Here is a 15,000-nt window from a genome sequence, read left to right as displayed (position 1 = left end):
CATCTAGAACTCCACATCTATAATCAACCCAGCCTCATTGTGGAAACGTAGTCCCGCGGATGTTTCTGGAGACCGCGGAATACGTCCCGGCGAGTACGTACGGCTGCAGTTTTTGTTTTTGCGAATCAGCGAGAGGCCGCTATTGTGCGCTTTTCGCACCTCAGACGCCTCTCGCGAGTGCGGTTCGCGCCCGCGCTGTTCTCGCGTGAACCCACCAGAGGCCGCTGTGCGACTGACCGGATGATTGACTGCGCGACCGGCCAATCGGCCGACCCGCCCTCCTCCTTCCCTGAACCCAACCAATTTTACCGATCGACCCGCCCACCCCCTCGCTTCCCTAAACCCGAGCAACAGTTTACAAAAGCCATCCAAAAAAATAAAAGCCCTGATTTTTCTACCGCGTTTTCGGATTTCACCGTGTTCTCACCCTGTTACGAAACTCGTTCACTTAATTTTTGGGATTTTGTTTTTGTCTTACCTGATTGCTGGAACCGCTCTTCCCCGGACTCAAAACCGATCGCCGTGGTCAACTCCTCTCTGCATCTCGAGCCTGCTGACGTACACGGTGAACTGGACAAACGGGTAGAAGCGGGGAAGCCCTCCACAAGGAGGTAAGCGGTCGGCTGGCCGGCCGGCAGGCAAGCGCGATAGGGAACAGCGTCACACCGCCCCTTAGCGTTCGCTTGAAAAAAATGAACGCAGGACTACGTTTTCAGAATGAGTTTGGGTTGTTTATAATCCTCTTAGTCTGCTGACATCATCTTCAGCAGCTCAAACACTCTAATGGCGAATGGACAGACGGCTGCTTCTCACTCAGGCCTGCTGGACATGCTAATGAGATGGAGAAACAAGTGGGCGGGGCTTTCCCCCTTTAATGACACGTACAGCGGGAGAATGTCAATCACAGTGCGTCTGCATCAAGTCTGATTAGAACGATTAGAACGAGGCTTGCTCACGTAAAAGAGGAGGAGCTACTGTAGAATGGGGGGCTTCGGGCAAAGGGGAGGGGATATCAATGTAGGGGAGGGGCTTCTGATGAAGGGGAGGGACTATTGGACACTGATGTTGGATTATTTTGTTTATTTTGCATTGTGAAAGCATAATCCCTCATGTAGTGATGATGCCGCCTCCTGATGGAGAACACAGCTGTACTCATCAGCTGCTTTACTGTTTGCTCATTTATTTCACTAATCTGGCGAACAGTAAATGTCGCCCGGGAAACGGTGTGAATTTCCGTGTCGTAAATAAAGTTAGTGTTCCGTTCGGGATGACACTAAACCCTACACTGCCCAGCTGAGTGTTCATGTGCATAGTGTGCAATTCGGGACGCGACCTAACTTTATGGGTATCATGAAGGAGCTTTTAATCTGTGGTCACTTAACTGTTGCTATGGAAACACAACAATCACAGTAACATCCACAAATGACCCAACACTAGTGTATATTATCCTACAACACACCGCAGTTTACTGTAGTAAAGCTAAAGTGCACTGCAGCTGTTTATCAGTTCACTATAGTTCCCTCTGCAGTGTGCTGGAGCTCTCTCTGACCAACAGCTGGAGATGCTGTAGTATACACAGTGTAGCACACTTGACTAGTCTGGCTCAGAAACACTGCAGCATGCTTGTGTTGTGGCATGAGGAGTCTGATCGCTGCTGTTGACAGTGTTATGCCTGTAATGCCGTTTCCTCTGCTCTGAGGATATGAGAGGACGGGATCAGTGCTGTATCTGCAGGAGGATCTGAGCGTGACTCTACATAACCCCGATCAGATAAGTGTCCGGAGTGTGTGTGTGTGTGTGTGTGTGTTCTCTCCTCCAGCTCTGGATGTGTGAAGATGTCTCTCCTCTAGCTGCAGGATTTATGGCTGATGTTAGATAAGATACGCAGTGCCAGCTGCTGAAGACCTTTGCTCGTAATAAAGCTGGCAGAAGATTCCCAGCAGGGAGAGGCCGAGCTCCGCTTGCAGATCATGCTGGAGCGAGCACTACTGCAGACACATCGGAAACACACACACACACACACACACACACACATATATGTGTATCACAGTCGGCTCCTCACACTGACAGCTACAGGGGGCTTGACTCCCTTATTAACCCCTGCTCCCCCTGCAGGACGTCAGAACAAGATGTGTTTGCTCTGTAAAAACTGGACGTACACCTCTCACTGATCTGTATCTTGAATAACAATATTAGTAGTAATATATCATGTAAATATAGATGTGAGCAGCACTATAATGGCTCTCCAGCACAGCAGGCTAATGACAACACCAGTTCAGCAGATCAGACCTGCTGTGGAGTGTTCAGACGACACTTCCCTTACAGTAAAACAGGGAACACTATTGCCCGTTTCCACTGAGGAGTACTGTACGGGTCGGTACGGGTCACCTTCATCAGGCTAGTGTCTCCACTGCTGAATGGTCCCCTTTCGGTGTGTGTGTGTGTGTGTGTGTGTGTGTGTGTGTGTGTGTGTGTGTGTGTGGAATGAATTAACCAGTATTTTCAAAAAGGATCTGTTCACACATAGAGACCTGGAAAAGTCTGTGTGTTTGAAAGGGGCTATCAGCAGCTGGAGACACAGTGTCACTGAGGTGGTCTCAGGGTGTACTCACGCTATGTACAGTTGCCTTGAACTGGGCCAAGGCTTGTGCCCCCTCCCGTCTCCCCCGACGGCCCGCACTCACACTACCTTCGGGTCATGATGATGTGCTGTTCAGTGGAGAAGCGCTCTCGCTCAGCTCAGTGGACACTTCTTGAGTGATCTGGGTTTAGTGGTGTGATATTCGTGACACACAGTCAGATCTCCTGCTGAACAGATCCGCCACTGCTGACGCTCAGAATGCATCATGACGTGCTGCTGCTGCAGGTGTGAGGAGGTGTGCTGCAGATCAGCTGTGCTGCAGTGAGGGCTTTGAGTGTGTAATACTCTACATCAGTGTGTGTTCACTCAACAGTGAGAATGATGAATAATCCAGATCAAACAGCCCCTCACAGTCACGACTCGTCTTCAGTTTCAGGCTCAGGCACGCTCTGCACTCACACACAAGTGTACTGTGCCAAAGCCCAAGTGAACCATGCGTTTCAGAGCACTCACACTTCTCAAACGATCCGGGAAACGGGCCTGGACACGGTTCAGATAGCATAGTGTGAGTAGGCCTTTACAGTCCGGTAGGCCTGGGCTTGCCATAAATGCCCAAGTTCCCTTGCAACATTTGGTTTTGTAAAGGCAATGCTATAATAATAATGTTTAGCTAATGTATTTTTTTATATTTTATAGTTTTATTTATTTTATATGCAGATATTTTAGTTTTTTGCACTGCTTAATTTTTATTTGCAGTTTTTTTTTGTTAGCAAAATTCATTTTTATTTCTCAAAAATAAATTGTTCCTTTGTGATTTTTGGAGATTTGCATTTATTATTTCTGCTCAATACTTTATTTTTGTTTTGCTAGTATTTCTGGCCCTAGATTGACTCCATACCTTATTTCTAATTTAGACGCGCAGCGAGCGTTCTCGAGAAAGGGCAACCGTTCGCCTTTACAGCCTCATAAACAACAGCAGGGCACAGCAGATTCTGCTCTTCTTTTTGGCTTTGTGGCTGTTCATGAAGTCGTCAAGGCTTGTTTGAGCTCGGGTGGACAATGGCTCATCATTATACGTATGAAGAGTTCAGATGCAAAACCCTGTAAATGCCATCTGAAGCTTTCTCCTAAAGTGTTCATTTTCCTCATCCTCCTGTTTATGATCAAGTATTTCACTTTTAAAGCAATGAAAGACTTTATTCATCACTATAAACGAGACATTTCTGAGCTTCACACAAGAGTCTGAGACAAATGCTGATTTCAGAAGAAAATATCAAATGCCTTTTAGAGGTTTTTGCATCTGAACTCTTCATGTATTATTACAGCGTAATGTCTCGGCTGTGTGTTTAATAACGGCGCTTACTTTGTGCTCATTCTCCTGTCTGTGCAAGCTCTACAGCCATAAAAGCAAACCGAACCGAACCGAACCGAACACAGAGTATGATCAATCATGACAATGACAACTTGTCAATATTCATCAAATTCACTACTTTATAAACATATAATGAGGGTCTCATTCGAGAATCATGTCTACTGAAATAACCTGCCGGTCAGAATCAGCTCAATACACTGAATAGCAAAATCTAAATAAAGTTTATAGACTAAAAATCAAACAAAAATGCTCGAGGAAGCTTAAATAATGTGTTAGTTTCCTTTAGGTAAAGGATTCATCAGAATAAACAGCAAAAGTCAGTCCAGGGAACTCAAATAATGTGGAAAGAATGTTAAAAAGCCTCCTATTTCAGGAATAGCCATGTCAATAAAGGCTTTATAATATTTTCACATCCACATTTTAAAGTCTTGAGGAGATCTATAATCCTATCTGCCACATCTGACATATTTGACATATCTCAGACATCAATTCAGTTCACTAGAGCACTGTAGGGCGGCACGGTGGTGTAGTGGGTAGTACGTTTGCCTCACAGCAAGAAGGTCACTGGTTTGAGTTTGGTGTTTCTGTGTGGAGTTTGCATGTTCTCCCCGTGTTGGTGTGGGTTTCCTCCGGGTGCTCCGGTTTCCCCCACAGTCCAAACACATGCGCTATAGGAGAACTGATCAACTACACTGGCCGTAGTGTATGAGCGTGTGTGAGATGAGTGTATGGGTGTTTCCCAGTACTGGGTTGCGGCTGGAAGGGCATCCGCTGTGTAAAACATATGCTGGAATAGTTGGCGGTTCATTCTGCTGTGGTGACCCCTGATGAATAAAGAGACTAAGCTGAAAGAGTCCTGTAGTGGAAGTGTAACTCAGCTTCAGTGGACCGGACAGCAGACAGGAGTGGACGGATGCTGGAGTTGATCCTCAGCAGATCAGAGCTCATCATCAGGATCTGTCCTCTGGTTATTCTTCTTCTCTTTACTACACCGGTGTTTTGGCGCCCTCTACGCTCCTCCATCAACTCGGCACCCAAGCGCTCCTGCATGTGGACTGATCAGCGTGTTCTCCAGGAGGATCCGGCAGCTCTTATCGTCAGCGGGTCGATTGTGATAAGATAACAGCAGGTATCGCGGCTCCATCGCGCTCGCACCCGCGGCTCCACTGGCGTCACAACGGCGGACCGGGGACTCAAATGAGCCGTACAGGCCCGCGTGTGGACGCTCCGCCTGTGTGTGTCTGTGTGTCTGTCTGTGTGTGTCGTAAAGAGACAGCAGGCCGATGTCATTAGCACACACACACACACGCATGTTGCTATAGGAGTCTGGAGAATGAGCTCCGAGTGTGTTTTAGAGGCATTACGAGTGCTAATGTCTCTAATGAGGAGCACTATCATGTCACCTGGACTCTGTGTGTGTGTGTGTGTGTGTGTGTGTGTGTGTGTGTGTTTAGGACAAAGGCTGCTTTGGTAAAAGGTTGCACTATAAAGGCATTAGGTGTGTGTTCTCAGGGTCAGAGAGACAGACGCCGCTTCATGAACCGTTGATTATCTGAGCTGATAGCAGACGGATGCAGCTCAAAGGTGGAAGAGCTCACACACACACACACACACACACACACACACACACACACACACACACATATCTGATCAGCACATTCCCACAATGCAGTGGGGTAGGGTGAACACACACTTCCTCTCAGACGTCTTCAGTGTGTTGTTCAGCAGATCCAGTGTTTGGAGTGTGAAGCGGTCTCCAGGAGGATGATGAGGTGTCTGCATGTAGACCGGTATTCTGCAGCAGAACTGCTCTCCTCACTCCTCCAGAAACTCACTATACTCTTGAGAGAGGCGGATTCTCCACCAGTCAGTGTTGGGTCATCTGCAGGGTTTCATGTGTCTGTTGTCCACTCTTCACAGCTAGAGGAGTCCAGCTCTCCTGAAGAGTGTGTTCAGCTCCTCTGTGCTCCTCCAGCTCTTCTACAGTAGAGTGTGTCAGCAGCTGAACACAGGAGTTCTAATGAGCTGAAGCGGTGTCAGTCCAGTGCTCAGAGCTGAAGATCAGTTCAGTTCAGTTCAGCTCAGCTCAGTTCAGTTCAGTTCAGATCAGTTCAGCTCAGATCAGTTCAGTTCAGTTCAGTTCAGTTCAGCTCAGATCAGTTCAGTTCAGTTCAGTTCAGCTCAGATCAGCTCAGTTCAGTTCAGTTCAGCTCAGATCAGCTCAGTTCAGTTCAGTTCAGTTCAGCTCAGATCAGCTCAGTTCAGTTCAGCTCAGATCAGCTCAGTTCAGTTCAGTTCAGCTCAGATCAGCTCAGCTCAGTTCAGTTCAGTTCAGATCAGTTCAGTTCAGTTCAGCTCAGATCAGCTCAGTTCAGCTCAGATCAGCTCAGTTCAGTTCAGTTCAGTTCAGCTCAGCTCAGCTCAGCTCAGTTCAGTTCAGTTCAGTTCAGATCAGTTCAGATCAGTTCAGTTCAGCTCAGTTCAGTTCAGTTCAGCTCAGTTCAGCTCAGTTCAGTTCAGATCAGTTCAGTTCAGTTCAGTTCAGATCAGTTCAGATCAGTTCAGTTCAGTTCAGCTCAGTTCAGTTCAGTTCAGTGTGCTTTTAATCTTCACCAAGTCCAAACACTGAAGAGCAAATCCATCCATGAGCAGAAACACAAGGCCCAAACCAAGCAGGCCAGTGGAGACAGCGGAGGAACAGTGGAGTCCTGCGTCATGGCTGAGTGTGTGTGTGTGTGTGTGTGTGTGTGTGTGTGTGTGTAGGCCTGGTCCAGCAGCAGACAGTGTCAGTGTTGTTCTGATCAGCCAGTTAATGAGCACTAATGAGGTAAAGCCCTCGGTGTCTGCAGCGCTATTTCAGGCCCTCCAAGAGAACGTGTCGAGCAGAGGGGATTCAGACGTCTGAGAGGTCCAGACACACACACACACACACACACAGACACACACACACACACACACGTCTCAAGCATACACGAGCATACACATACACACACACACTAGGGCTGCATGACGGTGTAGATGTGTGATATCGTCGTGTATTTCTGTAATGATGTAACATTTCCCTCAAAAATTCTGTTTCATTCATTCATTTTCCTTCAGCTGAGTCTCTTTATTAATCAAGGGTCATCACAGCGGAATGAACCACCAACTATTTAAGCATATTTAACACAGCAGATCCCCTTCCAGCTGCAACCCAGTACTGGGAACATTTAAATAAACAATCAATGCAAAAAAAAAAAGGTAATGGATCAGAAACGTCTGCGGTGCGTGTATATATATGTATATAGCATTACCACAATAATGGTCATTTTGCGCATATATTGTGCAGCTCTGATAAACACACACACACACACACACACACACACACACACACACACATATTCAGTTCATCCATGCAATGTGATCCACTGGTCTGGCTGTGTGTTTGTGTGTGTGTGTGTGTGTGTGTGTGTGTGTGTGTGTGTGTGTGTGTGTGTGTGTGTGTGTGTGTGTTTAAGGTGTTGCTCAAACACACAGTTACTCAAACACTGGCCGGTGTTTGTGTGTATGTGTGTGTGTGTGTGTGTGTGTGTGTGTCCTGCGCCACAGCAGACGGGACGGGTTCAGAGGAGAAGTTCAGATGAATGTGTGATGTGGTCATCTATTTTTCAGCAGTAATTGAGTTTGCGGGTCTCTCATTCTCACACACACACTCACACACACACACACACACACTCACACACACACCTGCTTTCCATCGAGCAGCTGTGGCCGTTCTCCCAGCAGGGCCTCCAGACGGAGCTGCACCAGGGGACCTGTGTGTTCCTCCTCATCTATGGGAGAATCAGAGAGAGTGTGAGTGAGTCTGAATGTGTGATTCAGTATGTGTGTGTGTGTGTGTGTGTGTGTTTTAGGGAATGTGTGACTGTCTATGTTTCAGACAGAGTGTGTGTGTCAGGGGATGATGTCATTTCCTCCTCAGCTCAGTGAATGATCATCTATTTCCACCTTCACAGTGACTGTAAGGGTCAGTGCTAGCGGCTCTTCTTGTGTGTGTGAGCTCAGGGTGTGTGTGTGTGTGTGTGTGTGTGTGTGTGTGTGTGTGTGTGTGTGTGTGTGTGTGTGTGTGTGTGTGTGTGTGTGTGTGTGAGGAGCTGCAACAGTGACAGTCATGTTGAACTGAAGCAATACTGCACACCGGCTGTGAATCAGACTTGTAATAGTGCAGTGATCATCAGTGAGCAGCAGCGTCTCCATCAGTGCTGCACAGTAGAGCACCTCCTCCTCAGCTCCTCCTCAGCTCCTGCTGCTCCTGCACTGATCTCACTGAGAGACGTGGAGTCTGCAGCACTGTGGGGATTCTCCACTGTGCTGTGTGTTCTCCTCTAATAAATGAGCTGCACCTCAGAACATCAAGACCAAACGCAGTGAACACGGTGAATGCACACGGTGGCTTCTGGAGGAGTGAGGCAGGAGCGCAGACAGATGCTCAAGACAGTTCTGGAGGGAATGACAATAGAAGAAGAAGAATACTGAAGCACTGTGATGACGGACTGCGGAGGCCTTCTACAATCAGCACAACAACATCTCACATCCGACACACTGGAGATCTGCAGACCAGCATCACTGACGCAGAGTCCCGGCTGCAGAATGCGGCCTGCACTGCATCTGCTGCATGTTGGAGCACACTGTCAGGTTTGAGACGTACACATGTCTTGAGCACGTCTTGTTTCCTTTCAGCAATATTTATGAGATCAAGTGCAAAATAAGCATAAGAACAGGAGGATGATGGACAGAATCGGTCTGCATAACCACACTACAGCTGCTGTACACAGTGCTGAAGGACCCTCACTCACTTCACCTGATGTGTTTGACTGATGATCTCAGTAAAGCTGCTTTACACAGTCTGCATTCATACAAAGACTCACAGACAATAACTCATAAAGGCTAAAGTCAACAGCTGCTCATATTGTGGAGTAAACACTAATATATTCCCTGTATTTACTCCACTGCCAGTGAGAAACAGCTTATTGCAGTTATGCAAATCCATGAATCACAGCAGATTCCCAGAGGAACCCCACTCCGGTGTTGAGGCGTTCACCATCACATGATCCTCTGTTCTAGAAGAGGACTCTCGGGCTGATCTCATGTGGAAAAGGAACAAGAGAATTCTTCCCATGATGCCGGGCCAGAGAAGATATCAGGTGATGTGGAGGAGAACATGTGGCCAGATGCTGAAGATTTCTCTGTTTTTAATTATAATTGCGAGGCTTCTTCTGTGTGTATCTCTTGCGGTGATGTCCTTTGGCAAATGAAGTCTGCACTGCAGCAATTCTGTGTCTGTATTTAGTTTTTGACATGAACTGTAGACTTTATAAAGCTCGTCTGAGATGCTCATTCATGATTTGTATAAACTCTCTGCAGCAAAATAAACAGAATACCTGCATTTACTGAAGCCAGCAACACAGAACTGTAGAGAGGCTTCAGATAAAGCGCAGAGCGGACACACAGCGTGATGCTGCGTCTGTCACCAGCTGATGGTGGTGGTGTTATAGTCAGTGTGTATAGTCAGTATAGTCAGTTTATTTATTTTGATGAAAAATAAAAGATATTTTGAAGGAATCTGCAAATGTTTTGCTTTATGGAACAAAGTGTTTTCCTGTGAGCTCCAGCTTTCTTCAGGACATCCTCTTTAGTCTCCAGCAGGAGAGGGAAAGGTTTAACTTCGCGAGGGAGAGAGGATAGGGAGTAAACTGTGATCCTGGGTGAGGTGTGAGTGTGTGCATGTTGTTCACCTGTGCTCCTCCTCCGTGTGCCGCTGCAGTGCGCTGTGTGTCCGGCAGGTGGAGCCGCAGCGCGGGCGATGGTAGAGCAGGCGGAGCTCAGCCCGGCATCAGTGCTGGAATCAGTCCTTATGGAAACATCCCAAACCAGCACACGAAGCATTATCCAGTCCTCACACTAGCTCTGCGCAGATAATACACACCAGCAGCAGCAGATATGTGCGTGTGTGTTAGCGCTGCTGCTGTTTACCTCAGAGAAAACAAACCGGTGAGCGTGTTTCCACGGAAACCGAGCTCAGTGTCGTGACGGCGGGAAAAAAGCCCCGGCGGGAAAGCGCAGGATCAACAGCCAGAGTTTATTAATCAGCAAATACAACATCTGTACAACATCTGTCACATCTCTATATCAAAATAATATATCTATCATGAAGAAACACTGCTGTATCACACACACACACACACTGTCAGGAGAATTACAGCACGATGGCGAATACACAACAGGACATTGTGCTTATTAACATCATATTCAGATGAGGACAGAGTCGATCATTTCTCTTTAACACATCTCCATATTACAGTACAACACCAAGAACACCACACAGATATATGACATCATCACTGTGTCTGAACATCATCATCCTCATCCTCATCACTGCGGTGCTGATGAGAGTCTGGCTGATGACTGACCGCTGAGAGACCAACAACAGCACTGATAATGGACCAGCACGAGGAATAAATCAATAATAAATCAGTGAGAACAGTTAATCTCGCTCATATTTATCAGAATGAGCTGAACCCTCATTTCCAGACGCCTCCTGGAACATCATCAGTCCTCTAACAAAACCACACACACACCAGCAGCAGCAGGTAACACACCTGTTTAACACGGCGGGTGAACTGAACATCTAAAGGCAATACAGCAGCGAATACCCTGAACTACTGTACTGACCAGATGAGCTGAAGTGATGAACACGGAGAACACACACTCACATTAGCTCTGTGTGTGTGTGTGTGTGTGTGTGTGTGTGTATGTATATACTGCTCTCCTCAGCTCTCTGACTGTGCTGTGCTGGAGCTGCTGCAGGGGGATCACTACTAAGGGTTAGGGTTACCCTAACTCTCTCTCTTACACACACACACACACACACACACACACACACACACACACACACACATACAGAAAGAGACACACACACACAAACAGACAGACAAACAAGCACACACACACACACTCACACACACAAGCGCACACACACACACACACACTCAAGCACACACACACACACACAAACACACACAAACACACACACACAAGCGCGCACACACACACACACACACACACACACACACACACACACACTCAAGCACAAACACACTCAAACACACACACACAAGTGCACAAACACACACACACAGAATCACACACACACACACACACTCTCTCACACACTCACACACACACACAGAGTGTGCAGCTAGTGCAGTGTGAGCTCCAGGCTGTGGTCGCTGTGCTCGCTGCGGCTCATGTTGGTCAGGCTGGCCATCAGGCTCTTCATCTTGTGTGTGTAGTAATCCGTCAGCCGGAGCGCCGGCGCCACCTTCAGGCCAGCGTCCAGCGGGCAGCGGCGCACCAGGAGCTCCAGACGCTGCTGCCTCTTATAGAACAGAGAGAACTTGTTGAAGATCAGCGTGATGGGCAGCACCACCATCAGGATGCCCGCCAGGATGCAGGCGGCAGCCGTCAGCTTGCCCAGCGCAGAGGCGGGAACCACGTCCCCGTAGCCCACGGTGGTCATGCTGACGGTGGCCCACCACCAGCTGGCGGGGACGCTGCCCAGGCCCTCGCTGCCCTCCTGCTCCACGGTGTAGGCCATGACGGAGAAGAAGCAGACGCCCACGGCCAGGTACAGCAGCAGCAGGCCAACCTCCTGCAGGCTGTGGGCGAGGGTGGCACCGAGCGAGCGCAGACCTGTGGAGTGGCGCACCAGCTGCAGAACGCGGAGCACCCGCATCAGCCGCAGCACCTGCGCCGCCCGGCCTAGGTTGAGCAACGGGCAGCTCTCCGCCAGCTGCAGCAGCAGCGCCAGGTAGAAGGGCAGCACGGACAGCAGGTCGATCAGCGTCAGCGGCTGCAGGAGGCAGCGCCGCAGGTCTGGAGCTGCAGCGAGTCTGGCCAGCAGCTCCAGGGTGAACCAGCCGATGCCCAGGCGCTCCACCGTCTCGAAGCGCGGGTCCTCGTGGGGGCGACCGGCGGCGTCACGCAGCGCAAACTCACTCATGCTGTTCAGACACATGCAGGCGATGGAGGCCAGCAGCACCAGCACCGACAGCGCGCTCAGCAGCCGGCTGCAGGCGGAGTACCCGGGGTGATCCAGAGTCAGCCACACCCTGCGGCGTAGCCTGCCCAGCGGCTGGGTCTCGAACCTCCCGGCGGCGCTGTACAGCTCCAGCATCTGCTCTACAGAGGAGGCGGTGCTGTGCTGCTCGCTGCGCTCCCCGGCGGGCTCCATGCGGCGGCAGTGGTAGGCAGCGCTGCAGCAGGCGTCCAGGAACAGCGCGTCGATGCCCCAGTACTCCATCTCCTGGCTGAAGGAGAAGATGCAGAGCTCGTCCATCACGTGCAGCCGGCCTGTGTTGTAGAAGTGCAGAACGTATGGGAAGAGCGCCGGGTTGCGGTCGAAATAAAACTCCCGCTCGGACTCATCGTAGTCGTCGCAGAGCTCCAGCGCAGACTCTCTGCAGCTGCAGCGCAGCAGTCGGGCCAGACGCGTCTCAGGGAAGCGGGACAGTCTGTCGGAGAGCAGCCGCCTCCTGAAGCCGCCCACATTGATGCGGATAGCGCCCTCCTCTGGACAACTGTGGTACGACATGATGGAAACAGAAAGGCGGGAAAACAGCTCAGTCACGGCGCGAATGTGCAGGAAAGCGCGCGCGCGGGAGAAACGCTTGAGCAGACGCGCTGTGCCGCTCCCTCAGCATGATGGCCGCCGCGTCGCATCGCAGGATCAGACGTTGATGATAACGATTCACATCTCTCAGACTTCTGCGTTTCACAGGCGCGCACCCGACAGACAGTGACGACACCGGAAACACAGACCGGGAGCGCGAACAGCTTGACACGCGGATTACCGATACAGAGCGCACCGGGACATCACCGGTGTCTGGAAACCGACAAACGCGAGTGTCTTGATCTCTGCGGGCTCACGTTCAGCTTTGTTTTGCTCATTAACGCGCCGCGCGCGGTCAGAGACGCGTCATGCCGAGCGCTGATCTCTGTGAATGATGACGGGTGATGATGAGGCGCGCGGTACCCACACATCAGCGTCCACACTGACAATATTCCCTGATCAGGTCTGTGTGTTAGACCGGAGTCAGCTTCCAGAACCAGCACCGTGACACACAGAAGCCCAATCACAGCAGAATAGAGGAGGCAGAGCTCAGGAACAGAGTCAAACGCGACTGTGGAGCTTCCTCACCTGGAGCTCAAGCTGTGTGTGTGTGTGTGTGTGTGTGTGTGTGTGTGTGTGTGTGTGTGTGTGTGTAAACACGCCTGTTCTCCTCATTTCTCTGAGATCACTCATCGAGCTGGACTAAATGACGCTGGTCTCGGTATTGTGAGTGAGCTATAGGCAGTATAACACTGATTTCAGAGTTCTATAATCTCCCATTTCGTCATCTGAATTGACAGATTATAGAGATCAGCGTTATATTCATGCCTCTGGCAGAGCAGTGTGTGTGTGTGTGTGTTATAAGCTAAACACATCTGAAAGTCAGATTGCAAACTCTCTTTACCGTGGTATTTCACCTGATAATATGGTGCTCATTATTTCACTCTAAACATGCGTACACAATACACCAACACACCTATTCCAGCATATGTTTTACATACCGGATGCCCTTTCAGCTGCAACCCAGTACTGGGAAACACACAAACTCAAACATTCGGACACACACTCATACACTACAGCCAGTGTAGTTGATCAGTTCCCCTATAGCGCATGTGTTTGGACTGTGGGGGAAACCGGAGCACCCGGAGGAAACCCACACCAACATGGGGAGAACATGCAAACTCCACACAGAAACACCAACTGACCCAGCCGAGACTCAAACCAGAGACCTTCTTGCTGTGAGGCCCTTTAATTACATTTGTATGGCAAATTGTTTGCTTTGTCCATATCTGACCCGGTGTTTGATTAATACAAGCCAGCACTGATCAGAGTGTCGGGTCGAGCATGGCATGAGTTCTGAAACAGCTGCAGTTTAATGAGTGCTGGGTTGTATTAACCAGACGCTGGGTCAGATGTGGACAAACCCAACAGTTGGGATACAAATGTAATTGAAGTGTAATAATTAATAAACAACCCAGTGTGTTCTAGAGTGAGGTAAATGAGGATGTAGATGATTTGTTGATCAGAACATCAGGGTCAAGCTGAGAAAAGCCTGGAGATGCTCTCTAACATATGCTGGGTCACTGAGTAGACGAACCCAAATGGGTTACATGTCAAATCAATTTAATCATAAATAAACGATCTTTAGGTCAGGGTTGGTGACGCAATAGCGCAGTGGGTAGTGCTGTGGCCTCACAGTAAGAAGGTCTCTGGTTTGAGTCTCGGCTGGGTCAGTTGGTGTTTCTGTGTGGAGTTTGCATGTTCTCCCTGCGTTTGCATGGGTTTCCTCTAGGTGCTCTAGGATGAGTGTGTGTGGATGTTTCCCAGACATGGGAAAACATGTAGTTACAGTAGTGTAGCCTAAATCAGTGGGTGAGTTTAATAAAACACCTGATTGTGTGTGTGTGTGTGTGTGTGTTTGGGGATAGGCGGAGCTTCTGTTCAAACCTCTTCTGTCCGTCACAACTCCTGAACACAGTAAAGGGCAGCGCATATATCAGCCTTACCCTGGAGCTTATTTATCCCCCGCCAATCATAACAATATTTGACTGTTACTGTAGAGCGGCCAGGCTGTTAAACACACACACACACACACACACACACACACACACACACACACACACACACACACACACACACTGGTGATATCATGCAAGAATGTGCTGTAATGTAAGATAATAGATCTACTGTCCATCCAGCACAGCACTGACCCCGCCTCACACACACACACACACACACACACACACACACTGACTGAACACTATTGTCCTGGCCTGTACAAAGACTCCACACACACACACACACACACACACATTCAGAAAGTCCTAGCAGTGCGTGCGTGCCGTGCCGGAGGAGCTGTATGTATATCTGCTGATCTTCTTCTCTTGCTGATGTCTG

At 49.2% G+C, this 15,000-nt stretch overlaps 3 protein-coding genes across 10 annotated transcripts in view; 1 reads left to right on the top strand and 2 right to left on the bottom strand.

Annotated features, from left to right (window-relative positions):
- LOC147833529 (uncharacterized) overlaps positions 1–9,992 on the bottom strand; it is a 20,614-nt gene extending 10,622 nt beyond the window's left edge. For 2 of the 3 annotated variants that reach the window (XM_087288294.1, XM_087288293.1), the window contains exons 1-2: positions 9,728–9,992; positions 7,680–7,765 (exon numbers count right to left, since the gene is read on the bottom strand). In XM_087288294.1, coding sequence (XP_087144420.1) covers positions 7,680–7,765; positions 9,728–9,878 — 237 coding nt within the window. In that variant the 5' untranslated portion in view covers positions 9,879–9,992. The remainder of the gene's footprint in view (positions 1–7,679; positions 7,766–9,727) is intronic. The other variant, XM_087288292.1, reaches the window with a different exon arrangement.
- Positions 9,993–10,052: 60 nt separating this feature from the next.
- kcns2 (potassium voltage-gated channel modifier subfamily S member 2) lies at positions 10,053–12,585 on the bottom strand. The gene has a single exon (XM_087288160.1). The coding sequence runs from the start codon at positions 12,583–12,585 to the stop codon at positions 11,191–11,193; it is 1,395 nt and encodes a 464-aa protein (XP_087144286.1). The 3' UTR covers positions 10,053–11,190.
- A 236-nt stretch (positions 12,586–12,821) lies between these two features.
- Positions 12,822–15,000, top strand: part of nipal2 (NIPA like domain containing 2) — an 8,376-nt gene continuing 6,197 nt past the window's right edge. Inside the window, exon 1 of one of the 6 annotated variants that reach the window (XM_087288183.1) lies at positions 12,822–13,066. In XM_087288183.1, coding sequence (XP_087144309.1) covers positions 12,995–13,066 — 72 coding nt within the window. In that variant the 5' untranslated portion in view covers positions 12,822–12,994. Of the gene's footprint in view, positions 13,206–14,706; positions 14,961–15,000 lie in introns of those variants that run through there. The other 5 variants (XM_087288186.1, XM_087288184.1, XR_015512176.1 and 2 more) reach the window with 5 other exon arrangements.

This window comes from Danio rerio, chromosome 16, assembly GCF_052040795.2.
Source record: "Danio rerio strain M-AB ecotype USA chromosome 16, GRCz13ab, whole genome shotgun sequence".
Lineage (NCBI taxonomy): Eukaryota > Metazoa > Chordata > Actinopteri > Cypriniformes > Danionidae > Danio > Danio rerio.
Note: the sequence above shows the minus strand (reverse complement) of the source record. Positions and strands in the feature narration are given on the sequence as shown.